This window comes from Mytilus californianus, unplaced genomic scaffold (genome assembly GCF_021869535.1).
Source record: "Mytilus californianus isolate M0D057914Y unplaced genomic scaffold, xbMytCali1.0.p SCAF_5, whole genome shotgun sequence".
Classification (NCBI taxonomy): Eukaryota; Metazoa; Mollusca; class Bivalvia; order Mytilida; family Mytilidae; genus Mytilus; species Mytilus californianus.
The window spans coordinates 69,991,461-70,006,965 of NW_026262701.1; the positions used below are offsets into that span (position 1 = coordinate 69,991,461).

Consider the following 15,505-nt stretch of genomic DNA (forward strand, 5'->3'; position numbering starts at 1 on the left):
CAATTAACAATGAGACAAAAGATACAAAGTACCAATCTAAGAGTACTCGCAGCTGCTGAAAGCTACATGCAGTTCAAAACCTATAACAACAATTAAATAAATCACGACAGACTAAAATATCAATCAGCAAACATCCAATGGATTTAACAAAGAAATGTATTTCTATGCATCAATGAACCCTTGAGGTCCTAAATCCTGTTGATGATTATATTTTTGCATTGCACTATGTCATGCTATTCTTAGACTGTTTATGACAATGCCATAATCTGTTCAATATCAATATAGCAATATCAAAATACCTACTTCAGCTTTCAGAAGCTCTGGGGTTTCAAAAGTTGAGACATGTTGACTGAAATTGATTTATAAATACATGGTTCCGTCCAGTCAGATGAGTCTGTGCATGTTAATTTTAATGCTTTGTTTTGGTCTGCTGGGCAATCATTTTATATAAAATTATTAATTACAAATATAGTTGTCCCTATCATTTATAGTACCCGAGAACAGATAAAATCAAAAACTCTTAACATTGACCAATGAACCATGAAAATGAGGTCAATTTTGTCAAAGTGCCATTTCTGTTTTTTACAAACAAAGATTTGTTTTACCACATATATATACTCTTTTGTTGTAAATTTTTTACAAACAAAGATTTGTTTTACCACATATATATACTCTTTTGTTGTAAACGTTATTTCCGTCACAAACCAGTTCAAATTAAAGACTTTCTTCCCTACTCCACTTTTTATTTCTCAAGATAAATTTACAATATCAAAACTAAAGTTTATCAAAATACAGTTCATAAAATAATATACATATTTAGAAAGATTATTTTTAATACATTATTCAAATCGGCCTTAATTTAGTTTCATCTTTTCATGATTTTTTTATGCAAATTCTGTCAAAAAATATTTCAAATTATTTTCCGAATCATTCTATTTCTCTCCTATCGTTTCAATGATTTGCCATATATGGCGATCCTTGTCTTCTAACATTTCCAAAACTTCTTCGGTGAGATCAGATTTTCGTCCATTTTCAAGTTCAAATATGTACATTTGTTCCGGTGTGAAAGACAGATATTCAGCCCAGCGCTTTACCAGTAGAGACATCGCATACTGCAACAAAGCATTGTATCGAACCTCCTCTTGAAAGTCCCTGTTGAACTTCTTCCATTCTTTTTCCTTAATTTCGTTGTCATTTGCCGTCTTTGATATTTCATCAGGACTAGGAGATTCATCTTTCGTCTTTATTTCCCTTTGTCCTTCCTTTAGTACTTCCTGTGTCAATATTTCCTTTTTTGAATTCTTTCCTAGAGAAGCAAAATCTGTACGAGATACAACGATGTTTGATACCGGAACTAGTTTTGCCGATGTTATCTGCCCAGAGTTACTCTCATTATTAGCAAGTCTAAGTTCAAATTGAACAACCTTGCATTCCCCTAAACTTTCACTACTTGTCTGCTGTCTAGAATCCAAATCAGACAAAGCAGTCAGATTTATCATATTTTGAAAGCATTGCTGGATAGAACTGGCATCGAGTGCATTTGTATCAGCTTCTTGCTTATTCCCAGAGATATTGATTTGAGAACTTACACTAGTAGTACTGCAGCTGCTTTGAGGTGGTGGTATTTCGTTCGAAGGACCCAAATACTGATGATCTAACAGTATGCTAACACTTTGGTTGGCATTAATCTCCGATAGGCTCATGCTTATCCGTCCTTCTATTTTATACAGTTGCCGCTCTGTAACGTTTTGTGATTTTCTTCCTCTTTTGTCTTACAGTCTTGTTTTGACGACGACAGTTCCCGACGTCATAATATATTTTGTAATTCTAAATGCGAGTCAAGACGTAGATCTATCATTCAATAATTGAAAGAAAACACATGACATGTTTGAAAATCCGTTTTTAATTAATGTTCCGGTAAATTTTAAGCAAAATTAACAACAAAACGTTGAAATTCTTAGTAAGCATATACTTTGCTGAAACTCACGGAAGCCCATTTAGAACCTCCTAAAATATAAGTTGAATTCAGGATCACGATTTGAATAAAACATGATCACGGGTTAAATTAGTGATAACGAAACTGAGCAATAAGTTATCGCATAGTTTTGTTATTCGTTATCACGAACTTAAGAAATCGTTATAATATATTTTAAAAAAAGTTACCACGTATGTAATCTATGATTTCGAATTAAATCTATGGTCTAATTCTTATATAAAAATAAGGAGATGTGTATGATTTCCATTGAGACAACTATCCACCAAAGTTCAAATGAAAATGTAATAATAAAAACTATTAGTAGACAGCTCTCTCACAAGCAAAAAACCCATAACTGTAAAATAACAGTAAAATATAAGGGGCATACACTACAAGCATCTATTTCAAAATGCGTGATCACGATTTCTCAAATTCGAGATCACGAATTTAATCCATTATCACGGATTTAATTTGCAATTACGGATTATTCCGTAGCAACAAATTCTAAAATTCGTTATCACAGATTGCTATTACCTGTTACAAAGAATGACAGCAATCTGTATGAACTTTTAATCCGTTATCATGCCGAATTGTGGCAGTGTAGGATCAAAGGATTATACAATTCGTGATAAGGATTTTAAACCGTGATCACGATTTTTTAGATTCGTGATCTCGTATTTGAATTATATTTTTGGAGGCCCTATAAAACTTCCGTAGAAACCAGTGTGTGTTTTGATATATGAAATCTTTAAACATATTTTCATCGCCATTTTTGCGCATATACTGATCTCAAGTTTTACTGAATTTTATATATTACAATTAAAGGGATTTACTGTGAAAGTATAACTCAAATTGAAGGAATGTAATAAATGCAGACATTTCACCTTTGGTTTTTAAGACAAAACAGGGTTCAGGGCCTCTGAATGTTGATGTGCCATTCCAAAATAAGCAACGTCAATTGGAAGGTTATCTTTTAAAAATACTAAACATGTATGTTCTTTTCTAGGGTGTATTTACAGGGTTGTAGGAGCCGGGGGGCACGGGGCAATTTTGGTACCTTTTGGTTACCTTGATATTAACGTTTCTACGTATTGATACATTCCTGACATCTTCTTCCTGGTTAGGAGCCGAATTCAATTTTTGAATGTACTTCGCTCTCATATGTTAACGTTTGAGCGTTCGCGATGAAGAAAAATCCAGAAAAGCGCTTCGGATGCCCAGCATTTTTTAGTGTTAGGCGTAGTATTGAGAGCTCAAAGACATGCATTAACTTGCCCCAAATATTTATTTTGCTAGCTAGAGCCAGGAGACTATAGTCCAGTGGTTGTTATTGAATTTGCCGTCTGTCGTAATTGTTTAGCATGATTTCAGACCATTGGTTTTCTTTCAAATTGTTTCTCATTTTGACATCCCGGTGCCTTTTTAAAAGTGCCAATCTGCCAAAGAATCAGGCAGTGGTGAAAACATGACAAACAAAAACCCACTGAAGTTTACATTAATTTATTTACACACATATAACATTTGTTTCCTTTTCCTGTTCTGGTAATTCAAGATATAATTTGGTTGAAATGCACTAGAAATTAACAATTAAGGGGAGCTAACTCCGTAATTTGCTATCATTCTAACCAAAAGTTATCTAGATATTTCTCGAATTACCAGACACGCAGAAATGAAAGACGTACCATTTCTAACTCAGGATGAGGGTAACTTCAGAATAGGATGGTTAGGTTGGTGGTTTTTTTCCGGGCATGTTTTGATTATTTTCAAAATTGCCCGATTCTTACAAAGACTGGCACTTAATAGCTTACTGTATGGTATGGGTTTAACTTATTGTTGAAGGCTTTATGATGATGGCATCAAGTTGTCCACATCCTTGTACTATACTCTTTGGTGACTGAAAGTTGTCTCATTGACAATTTATTTACATAACAGACGTATTGTATTATATGTATCTGATAATAATGATTACTTCATTACTGGTTATATGAAACGGTTTCAACGTACATGTAGTTGTTTTATTAATAAATCCTTTCCTATTCCAAAGAGCGTGAATCGCTCACATGGCAAAATATGCCATTTTGATTTCTAAACTTTTACGGTCGGTCGTTTCTAAGTCTTGCTTTCCGACTGTTATTGCAATCCTTTGTGTTTGCGTATTTGTAAATCTTATTTAGTGATATTTATGTATATCTTTTATTGGTGATCATTTTTACTGTTTTTAGTTCATACTTATCCATTAAAGTTTAAGAAATAATTGGCAAAGTTATAGATATAAATAAGAAATCGTCATTTACAGGGAAAACATACTACTTGAGTAATCTCAGACCATAGGAGTCTGAAAATTAGGCTAAATTGACTTGTAGATCTTAAGCTGATCGTTTTTACTTTTTTAAAGTTTCTATCTTCTATATTTTTTGACAAAATGCAAAAATATGGGTAACAATCATCACTCGGGGGGAAAATAACTCCTTAAAGAAGTCGATTGACAATTTCTGCCATGTTGACTTCTTTGTAGATCTTATTGTGCTGAACACTTTTGCAACTTTCTGTTCTTCTCAATATATCTTTTATTTCTGCAAAATATGCAAAAATGGGTAAAAACCAACTTTCATGGGCAATAACTCCTATAAGGGATCAATTGATGAGTTGGATCGTTTAACTTGTTTGAACGTCTTATTTTGCTGAACATTTTTGCTATTTACAGTTTCTATATATCATTGTTTATTGCAAAAATGGTGAAAATTAACTTTAAAAGGGCAATAACTCTTGAAATGGTTCAATTGACTATTTCAGCCTTGTTGACTTATTTTTAGATCTTATTTTTCTGAACATTTTTACTAAAAACCATTCCACTCCAAGTTGGTAGATAATGAATAATGTATCTGCACAAAACGCACAAAAAAATAAATGGGAAGACGTCTTTCAATGTCAATAATTCTTATAAGGGTTAAATGAGATGTCGGATTTTTCTGGGAAATAGACCTTGACCTGCTGATCATTTTAATCCTGTCAGTTTTGCTCTAACTTCTTTGGTTTTAGATCATTTCCACCTATGTTCTATTTAAAGCAACATCAGCCATCTTTGTTGATGGGTCAAATCTCCAGATATACTTTGTATTTCCTAATGAACATTCAGGTAAACTTCGGTTGCGTTTGGCCCAGTATTTTCAGAGAAGATGTTTTAAAACTTTACAACAACGGACGGATGACGACAACAGACACCAAGTGATGGCAAAAGCTTTTAGGCCAGTTGAGGAAAAAAAAAGAAAAAAGAAAAAGAGAATATGAATTCCTCAGCTGCAGTAACATCATGACTTCATAAGTCAGTGGTTACAATATTAATGGTTTCTGGATTATCACTAATACGATCCTGAAGTATTCAATACCTACTGAAGGTACCAACACAGAGTTCTCTTATATGGAAGCCATCAGATCTGTGCCAAAATCATGTCAATCTTCTCAACAATCCCTGAAAATAGGGAATTCAGTCTATGGTAGGTTTGAAGAAAAGTGGTTGAGAAACACTAATCAAAAGTTCAATTTCAAGAAAATTTCGGGAAAAAAAGTTTTAACAATTGAAATAGTTGCTAAGAAAGCAATGTAAGCAACAAGGTCCTCTAATGTAAATAAAAACAATATTTAAGATTGTTGATCAATTTTGTATCTATGATAGATTCCAAATTAACAAATTCAGTAGAGGCCCACACAAGGAAAATGCATTAAGCAAACCATAATTTATTGGTATTAGACCAAAACAACTTTGAAAAACACTCAAAACATGCTGAAACTAAACTTGAAAATGAAGGGTTACCAACAGTTAGGGTTGGCATCATAGACTCGGACCTAAAACATCTTATTTCCAAGAATATCATTGACCTACCACTAGTGGTTCCCCATAAACTGACCCAATCACAAACTAATACATGTAAACTAAGCAAAGTTTCAAAGTCAATAGACCTTGACTGAGGGGGCAGGGCTAAATAATCTCCATGGTAATGAGATGTGCCAATGTTAATACAACTGCATACCAAATATCATTGATCTACCACTAGTGGTTCCCCATAAACTGACCTAATCACAAACTAATACATGTAAACTAAGCAAAGTTTCAAAGTCAATAGACCTTGACTGAGGGGGCGGGGCCAAATAATCTCCATGGTAATGAGATGTGCCAATGTTAATACAACTGCATACCAAATATCATTGACCTACCACTAGTGGTTCCCCATAAACTAGACCTAATCACAAACTAATACATTGTTGACGCCGCCGACTACGGAAACAGCATACCTATGTCTCGCTTTTTGACTCAGTCAAGGCGAGACAAAAAACAGGTTACTTAGTGACGCAATGCCTGCCAATATTTTATGGGTATAAAGGCCTACTTACCATCACTTATGTATTTGGCCTCTGAATGATAGAAATTTCTAATTGTAGCCTTCTGAATGGAATGTTGACTTATTTGTAGATCTATGCGACTGCCATACAAGTAAGAGGTTTAGCTAGCTATAAAACCAGGTTTAATTCATAAAATTGAGACTGGAAATGGGGAATATGTCAAAGAGACAACAACCCGACCAAAGAGCAGATAACAGCAGAAGGCCACCAATGGGTCTTCAACGCAGTGAGAAAATCCCGCACTCGGAGATGGTCCTCAGCTGGCCCCTAAATAAAATTCACCATGTTCTACATAAGGAAATGCCTGTACCAAGTCAGGAATATGACAGTTATTTTCAATTCGTTTGATGTGTTTGAGCTTTCAATTTTGCCATTTGATAAAGGACTTTCCGTTTTGAATTTTCCTTAGAGTTCGTTATTTTACTTTTTAGTGGTTTTTTATAGCTTACTATGTGGTTTGGGTTTTGATCATTGTTGAAGGCCGTACGGTTACCTATAGTCGTCAACTTCGATGTCATTTGGTCTCTGGTGGAGAGTTGTCTCATTGGTAATTATACCACATCCATTTATCATTTTTATATTCCATACATGAATCATGCAATTTATGAAACTAAAGGTTCTAAAGAGCCTGTGTCTCTCACCTAGGTCTGTGTGCATCTTCAACAATGGGCAAAAATACAAAAAAATGGTAAAAATCACCATTAAAGAGCAATACCTCCAATAAGGAGCCGACTTACAATTTCGGCCATTTCAAGACATCAGGCAACAATGCAAAAAATAGGTAAAAATCAACATTAAAGGGCAATAACTCCAATAAGGATCAGACTGATGATTTTAGCCATCCTGACTTATTTGTGGATCTTGTCTTGCCGATCCTTTTTGCTGTTTAGTGTTTTTATCTATTTATTACAATTTTCAAGATAATAAGCAAAAATGAAAATAAACTATTGACACAGAGATATGTAGGCTGTCGGCAGAAAATTCAGAAAAAGATAATCTGATGGATAGCAACATTGATTATTAATTCAAAGTCACTGAACCATGGCCTCGTAATAGTCGTCAAACTGATATGTACTGTAGTAATGCAACTTTATAGAAAATATCATTGATCTATCACAAGTGGTTTCTATCAAACTGACTTAAGCAGAAAACTTAACAATTGTTGACGTCTTTGCAGCTGAAAAAGCAACACCGATGTGTCGCCAGGCGAGACAAAAAGTGCATCTTTCATTTGAAAGAAATGTTTGGAAATTTACCTCCCTTGTTTTATGCCATGAATCTTAACAATGGATTTGATGTTTGTTCATCTTGTCAATGTTCAATATTAACAAATAAGAAATAACAAAAACTCATGAAAAGATTTCAGTAAATGGCACATACTATAATACATATTATTAATCATAATATTATACAAATTACAAATCAACACATGCAATAACAATAAGGATACAATATGATTTAATTTGACTTACTCCTTAATACATTTTCTAAGATATTTATAGTTTATATTAAAAACTTTATAGTTTTTATTAACAAGTAAATTATGTGCTAGATACACTCAATCTAACCAAGCAACTGCTAATTTGAATCTGTGCTGAATCTTTCCAATGTTCTGTCCAAATTTGGGATAAACTATCTGCATCAACTTTGTCTAAATTTCTACATGTAAAACTAATAAATTTAAGAGAATAGTCTGACATTAATTTGTCACTGATGGCATCAAGAAACATGGTATCCAATGGTGATATGATGCCACAACCTTCTGCCGTGATCTTCTCCAAGTGTGTGTTGTTTGTCGAGGCCACTTCCAATACTCTTGTCACCACACTATTGTCTAGTTTGGGATTGTCTGAGAGATTTAGTGAGGTGAGACTTTTACCAGCTATTGGAATGCTGAAAGATTAAAAGTAGATTTCAATATGAAAACAAATTCATTTAAAATACATTGAAATTACAAAACAAACTATCAAAATATGCAGATGTCTTCAGGAATGTTAAGTCTGTGTATTGCATGTCAAAAGCAGTACAGCTCAGATTTTCTTTCTTCTTACATTAATATGGTTAAGACTGATTGTAATTGGTTGCTTAATGTCCAGTGGTAAATAGTTCAGGACAGAACAAATCAACATTTAATACAATAGGTAGATCCTGTAATAGAGACCTTTCGAGATAAAGGTCAGGGAAATTTTGACTGCAACTTTAAAATGAGGGTAATTTGGATAGAGACAGAAATTTTGTTATCTTGTTTGTTTTGTTTTTGTACTTGTACTTTTATTTGTTCCTTTCCTATTCTTTTGTTTGTTATACATGTGGTAATTTTATTTCTAATGCTTCTTATGCTTTCATTTTACAGCTGCTGCTTTCTATGCATTTGTCTCTCTTCCCTTTCTTTTGTTGTAATGGAGGTCTCGTGTGGCCAAGTGGTCTTCTACAGTAATCACTAGCCTGTGAACACTGAGGCTGTGAGTTTGAAACCCACTCATGGAAAATGTCTTTGACTACGATCTTAATTGACTAGAATTGCCAGTTTTCCTAAACAAAGGTTGGTGGTTTTCTCTGTCTACTCCAGCTTCTTCACCAATAAAAACTGGCAGCCATAAAATAGCCCAATGTGCAGAAAATAGCATTGAACGGCAAAAATCAATCTTGTTGTGTAAACAATCCCTACTTTATTCTTTCTCTGCATTGTGTCTGTTCTTTCATATATCAATGTGTTTTTGTACACTATCCTAACACTGTTTCTATTTTGGTCCCTTACCTAACAAGGAAGTCTGTATGTTCTGTTGACAAGTGACATCCAGAAAGATTTAAATCTTGGAGGCTACACTTCTCCTGAAATATAATAATTCAAATTCAAACAGCGCGAATAAATGGGATGTAGTGGTTTGCAATACATAATTTATAAATGTCTTATTACACAATAACCACAATCACCACTTCTGTGGCGCCAAACTTAACCAATGCCTATGAACTGCAGTGGCAGATTAAAAGGGAATTCAGGAAGCTGAGTCACCTCCTTAAATGAAGAATCAAATAAGGTTAATGCAACACGAAATATCTAGAATTTTGAATATATATTTCACATCTACTAATTATAAAAAAGAGTGTCTCTCCAATTTTCTGCTAATGATCCACTGTATATGAATTTACCTATCAAATTTTCAATCTCTTGACGGTGTAAATGCATATATGTAAAGTCATTTACATTGATTAAAATTTGGGCAAAACAGATGCAGCATGGATTATCTCCCCTATACCAGTATGAGTAAAAAAAAAGCCTTACCTTTGACAAAAAGTTCTGTATATGTAACAAGAAATAAGATTGTGGTGCAGATGTTAGTGTATTGCCTATGTTTAATGACCACATGGTTGCAGGATTGATGGTCTTTAACAATAATTCTATACCCAGCATACCAAATTGGTTATGAGAGACATCCAAATTCTGCAACTGACAATCTGAAAAAAATAATATCTCATACATATTCATGTTTTAACTTAAAGATTGTACTACCTACAGTCACACAACAAAACCATGAAAAATTGTCAGTCTTACCTTATGATATTCTGCCTATTAACAGTAGCATGAATAATTAATGACATGTTTAATTTCATTTCCACTACACAATTACTTTGCCTTTATACTTTATATGTTCTTGGATGTTTTCAAGAAAAATCATCTCTTGGTGTTCTCAACCTTTTTAAAGACGAAATTGTACATTGCCTTTTATTTTGAGTCAAAACTCTTATTAGGCATTTAGTTTAAAAAGTTCACATCATAATGAGCATTTGTAATAAGTTTCAAGTTGATGTGACCACAACTTTGTGTTGAACTACCTTATTGACAAGATACAGTAAATGAGCTATGTCACAGATTTTGGTAAAATTTTGCATAAAACTTTGGCTCCTTGAACTACAATTGAAAATTAAATAAATGTAGAATGTGTCCATTGGAAACAGATGATGCTCCCGCTTGCATATAACGTTATAAAGGGACATAACTCAGGAATGGTAAAAGTGAAGCAACCCAAATTTGAACTTGATCTGTGTTTTGTGGTAATAAGCATTGTGAAGAAGTTACATAACATTTGGTTGAGGCAAACTAAAGTTAGAAAACGGAAAATTATTCTGGGACATACAGACAGACAAGGGTAACACTTAATGCCCCCTCCGCTGCTGTGGGGGCATAAAAAATAATCCATTTATCTTTTTATTGTTTGAAATATTACAGAATGATTCATGACATGACTTATTGAAAACCTTCAAACATATTTTGTACTTTAATCATTTATTGTCATTAAAAATCATAAAGGACTTTTTAGTAATTTCTTGAAAAATTTGTACCCACTAAAAATCTGTGTTTTAAATTTTTGTTTAAGAATTTGCTTCAGTTTCGTTCCAACAACTAAGCAATGTAGCAGAAGAAGTTAAGACTGTTTTTAAGAAGTATAAACCTTTCATTGAAGACTTACTCAGTAAACTTTCCATCAGGCTAATTCTGTGTTGCTGGAACAGTTTAGCAGTAAAATCACAAGATGATATGGACAATGTGTTCAGCATAGGTAGGTGTGTCACTATACTAGCCAGTGACTGGCAGCTGGAATCTCCTAGAGAATTGTAACTCAGATTCAACTCCATCAAATTCTGAAATCAAAAACATTTTCTTCAATAAATAACAATTTCAAAATACAAGAAGGATTACTACATCATCATTGAAGACATCAAAGTTATAAAGTGTTGAACTTGTTATAAAAAACATGATATCCTTTACAGTAAAATCCACTGATACAGTTCTTTTCAATTGCAAAATGTACTTTTAAACTTATCAGTGGTCTAGTGGTAGTTTGATTGACTCTAAAGAAACCATCAGGATAGTTTAAATTAGGAATTAATCTAAATTTTATCTTGCACATTTTAAATAAAAGAGTTACTACTGCTATATTCAAAACAGTCTATGAAGTTGAGGTTTCATAAGAAAATTAGAAATCTTCTATCTATTTGTGATAATCAGTCACGGTTTGGAAAAAGAGGGGAACATGACGTTTTTTGGCGTTCAACAGTTTTTTAACAAGGATTACACGAGTGATTGATTGTTATTTGTATAAATTCCGTAAACATTCCTTTTGAGGCAGGTAACAACTATTCAGTTTTGGATGATTTTTGTAAAAAAAAAAATTGAAAAGCAGACAGTCAAATATTAATTTTTAGACAATAGTTACTCACTCTCTTCAAATATGGAAATAAACATTAAAACAAGGAATTATTTGAATCTGGATTAATTTTGAATTCTGGAAAACTGATGAGAAATGTATGATGAAAACTAACCCAACTATGGAGGGTTAGCCATGCACACATGGCTAATGTTCAGATTACTTTCACTGATATTGCCTGCATGGCTAACCCTCCTAAATTCCAGAATTCTAATTATTCCAGATTCAAATAATTCCTTGTTTTAACTACTTTAGCTGAGCATAATACAATATTTTTTCACTCTTCTTTCAGACAAATGTCAGCGAAAAGGGAAATAATTTTTCAAAATTGGGAACTTTGGAGAAACAAATACTAAAAGCAGTTTACTTGAGTAAAAAAATACGTCATAAAAGATCTTTTGGGAACATTTATTTGTTTTTTTTTCTTATTGATTTAGTACCCATAATCCTTCCTACCTTTAAAACAGGTGTTTCACAGTTCTGTAAGAAATCTGCCAAGGATTTTAGTCCTACTGCTGTTATTTCATTGCATTTAAAGTTCAGTACACACAGGTTTGGTAAGGTATTACAGACTTTCAAGAAACTGTCTAATCCATGGTCTCCCATTCTGTTCCCTGCAGTATTGTATAAAGACTGAATGATATTTCTATGATTTTTTTCTATGACAAGCTACCAGAAATAGTATGCACAAAAGTCATTCTATCTAGTAATATTAACTCAGAAAATAAATAATTTATTTCAAATGAAAACTCCATCTTTGTCTGTTTGTTGATTATGACCGATGTCAATTTTAATTGTATTGCAACACTACATTTACTTAATACCAATGATTTTATTAATGATTAATCCAGCAAGCAAGTTGACATAACTGATGACTTACATACTCGAGACTTGAAAGCAGGGCTTCCAAAACGGTCATATATTCCGGACATTTGTATAATGTCCGGTAAAAGTCCGGCTGGGCAAAGCATGAAACTGACATCTACTTTTTATTTTTCAAGGCTTAAGAGACGGTCATTTTAACATAATTCGCGATCTTTTTGATCCAACCTTTTGCCTTTAACAGCCACACATTTCCGGTCATAAAAGTGACATGATCATTAAGTACTATCAAAACAACCCCTACTTTAATACCTTCTCATTTTAATCAAGGCTAATTAGTTGTCGAACAGCTGAAATTTACCTGTTCAGGTGACAGGTAAACTATTTTGAACCGGACATTGATCGGTCTATTTAAAGTTATTTTCTTACATTTCAGCGGTTTGCATCTAATTAATTTAGTTAAAAGATTTAAATTATCAGAAATACGTTTACAAATATGATTTGATGAAAAAATTAAAAAAGTGAAAATGAAAAATCGTCATAACCACGTTGTTTGAACCAGAGACATGTCTCTGTTTGAACTAGTACACATGTGCGCATGTGCGCAGGTGTGAAATTTAATGCATCCTAATTTCTTCAAAAAATGCTTAAATTGTCATTGATACCTTTATCTCACGTTTATTTCGAATATTTTCTTGAAGAAATAACGTAGAAAGAGCTATTTGCACTCATTCATGCTTTGCAAATGTACACGGAATTTACGTATCCGTCTCTGGTCCATGTTTTACCATTGTCAAGATAACATCCGGTTTAGATTTAAAAACGAAAGTAAAGTTTTTGACAACGTTATTTTGCACAAATAAAGAGTCTAAGCAGATATAAGTACGCTGATGTTGCACACTTCGAAAGATGCACTGCCAATTTAACAGTTTACGTCAGAACTTCGAATTTGAATCAAAGAAAGTTTAATATCATTTTTTTTTTAATGTCAATCATTGGGATGGCCAACTCGGCAACTGATTACCATAATTGCCTTTTATTTATTTAGTCTTAAGGGATTAAAATCGGGATAATATATAAAATGTCCGGCTGGCTAAAAATAATTTTGGAAGCCCTGCTTGAAAGTAACAGCTCAAAAAATATACTGTGAAAGTACTTTTATTCGTGGGTATCAATTTTCGTGGTTTGAGCAAACGTTACATGTACGTGGGTTCTTAAATTCGTGGATGATAGTTTTCCTAAAAAAAAAAAAATTGTGTGAAAAAATTGAGGCCATCAGATACGAAGATTCTTGAAAATGATCATATGTTCACACTACTTGTAGTTCTATAAAGATTTGTGGGACATCGCAAAATAGGGTGTTCCTTTTCATTTGTTCGTCTTGTATTACTGACAACATTCATCAAATTTTTAATTAAATAATTGCTTTCGGAAATAAACTGATTCATGTATGTTTACAAATTGTCTCGATTGAATTAAATAACAAAGTAAACATTTTTATTGTTGTACACAGGTTATCAGAAGTTATGACACTAATCGCAAATGATCAACAGATTAACGATCATCAAAGGTGTTAATAAGGCAATAAACATGTACCTTGAAAAACTCTTTCATGAATAACAAGAGGCTCTCAAGAGCCTGAATCGCTCACCTGTATTTCAGAGGAGAAGATTTTTAAATGTTAGCAAACTTGATGAACAAATTGTGTAAAATTGTCTTTAAAGGGCAATAACTCCTTAAGGGGTCAATTGACAATTTTGGTCATATTAACTTTTTTGTAGATCTTACTTTGCTGAACATTATTGCTGCTTACAGTTTATATATATCTATAATAATATTCAAAATAATAACAAAAAACTGCAAAATTTTGTTAAAACTACCAATTCGGTAGCAGCAACCTAACAATGGGTTGTTCGATTCGTCTGAAAATTTCAGGGCCATTAGATCTTGACCAATTAAACAATTTTACCCCTGTCACATTTGCTCTAAAAGCTTTAGTTTTTGAGATATAAGCCAAAAACTGCATTTGACCCCTATGTTCTATTTTTAGCCATGGCTGCCATGTTTGTCGATGGATCAAAACTTTGGATACAATTTGTAAACTAGATACCCTAAGGAACATTTAGTTAAAGTTTGAAGGTATTTGGCTCTGTACTTTCAGAGGAGAAGATTTTTGAAATAGTTTACGACGACAGACGACGGACGCCAAGTGATGGCATAAGTTCACATGGGGCCCTTTGGGCCCCGGTGAGCTAAAAAGGTACAAATGTACTTTGAATGATAGAATTAATTCGAATGAAATAAATAGCAAGCCAAATATCATTTTTTTTGTATGAAAACTATAAGAAGATAAAATGAACACTTTATCATTGTATATCATCACATGAAGTCTGACTTTCATTGATCCTAACTAATTTTTCACGAGAATTAAAAGGTTAAAAGTCATACAGTTTTAATTTTTTAAAGATCAAATGTGTAAAATCTTCTCTGAAGGTGTACATATATATTTCATAGTACGTTTTCTGATATTCAATGTATTCTCTAGATTATATGCCTGTATAGTCATTGGGATCTTTCCATGTCTTGATCTGGACATCAGTTGTTATATTTCGTTGGACACTTAAATTTGTGGATAAAGCCATCCACGAAAACCACGAAAATTGGTACCCCACGAATAAAAGTACTTCCACAGTAACCTAAGTTTTCACAGTTCATTTGTGCAAATTCACTAGGACACTGAAAGTTTTTAGAACATTAGATATAGTGGCAAACCGCATCAAAGTATGTAAGTTGATGCTGTAAGGGAACAACTCTTTTTATCTTTCCAAAAAAGGCTTACCAGCACAAATTGAAATGCACCTTTCCAAAGTCAGAAACCTTTTCAGCAGCAGTTTCATTTTTTGGATCATTTAGGAATTTGGTGTTGGCAGTTATTTTAATCTTTCATAAATTGTCTCGACACAAAACATTAAAACTAAACATACAGTATACACTTGTCTATCGTTGATCGTCAGATATTAATCTCCTTTTTTATTTGGTCTGATTTGTGTTGGATTCCTTTCTCATCTATGATTACCCCACATAAATTATTATTAATGTTCTA

The 15,505-nt window shown here is 33.1% G+C and overlaps 1 protein-coding gene across 1 annotated transcript in view; it reads right to left on the bottom strand.

Moving 5' to 3' along the window:
* Nucleotides 1-7,750: 7,750 nt before the first annotated feature.
* LOC127701369 (tonsoku-like protein) overlaps nt 7,751-15,505 on the bottom strand; it is a 110,027-nt gene continuing 102,272 nt past the window's right edge. Inside the window, exons 14-18 of the mRNA XM_052205265.1 lie at nt 12,037-12,194; nt 10,843-11,014; nt 9,657-9,829; nt 9,132-9,205; nt 7,751-8,266 (exon numbers count right to left, since the gene is read on the bottom strand). Coding sequence (XP_052061225.1) covers nt 7,915-8,266; nt 9,132-9,205; nt 9,657-9,829; nt 10,843-11,014; nt 12,037-12,194 — 929 coding nt within the window. The 3' untranslated portion in view covers nt 7,751-7,914. The remainder of the gene's footprint in view (nt 8,267-9,131; nt 9,206-9,656; nt 9,830-10,842; nt 11,015-12,036; nt 12,195-15,505) is intronic.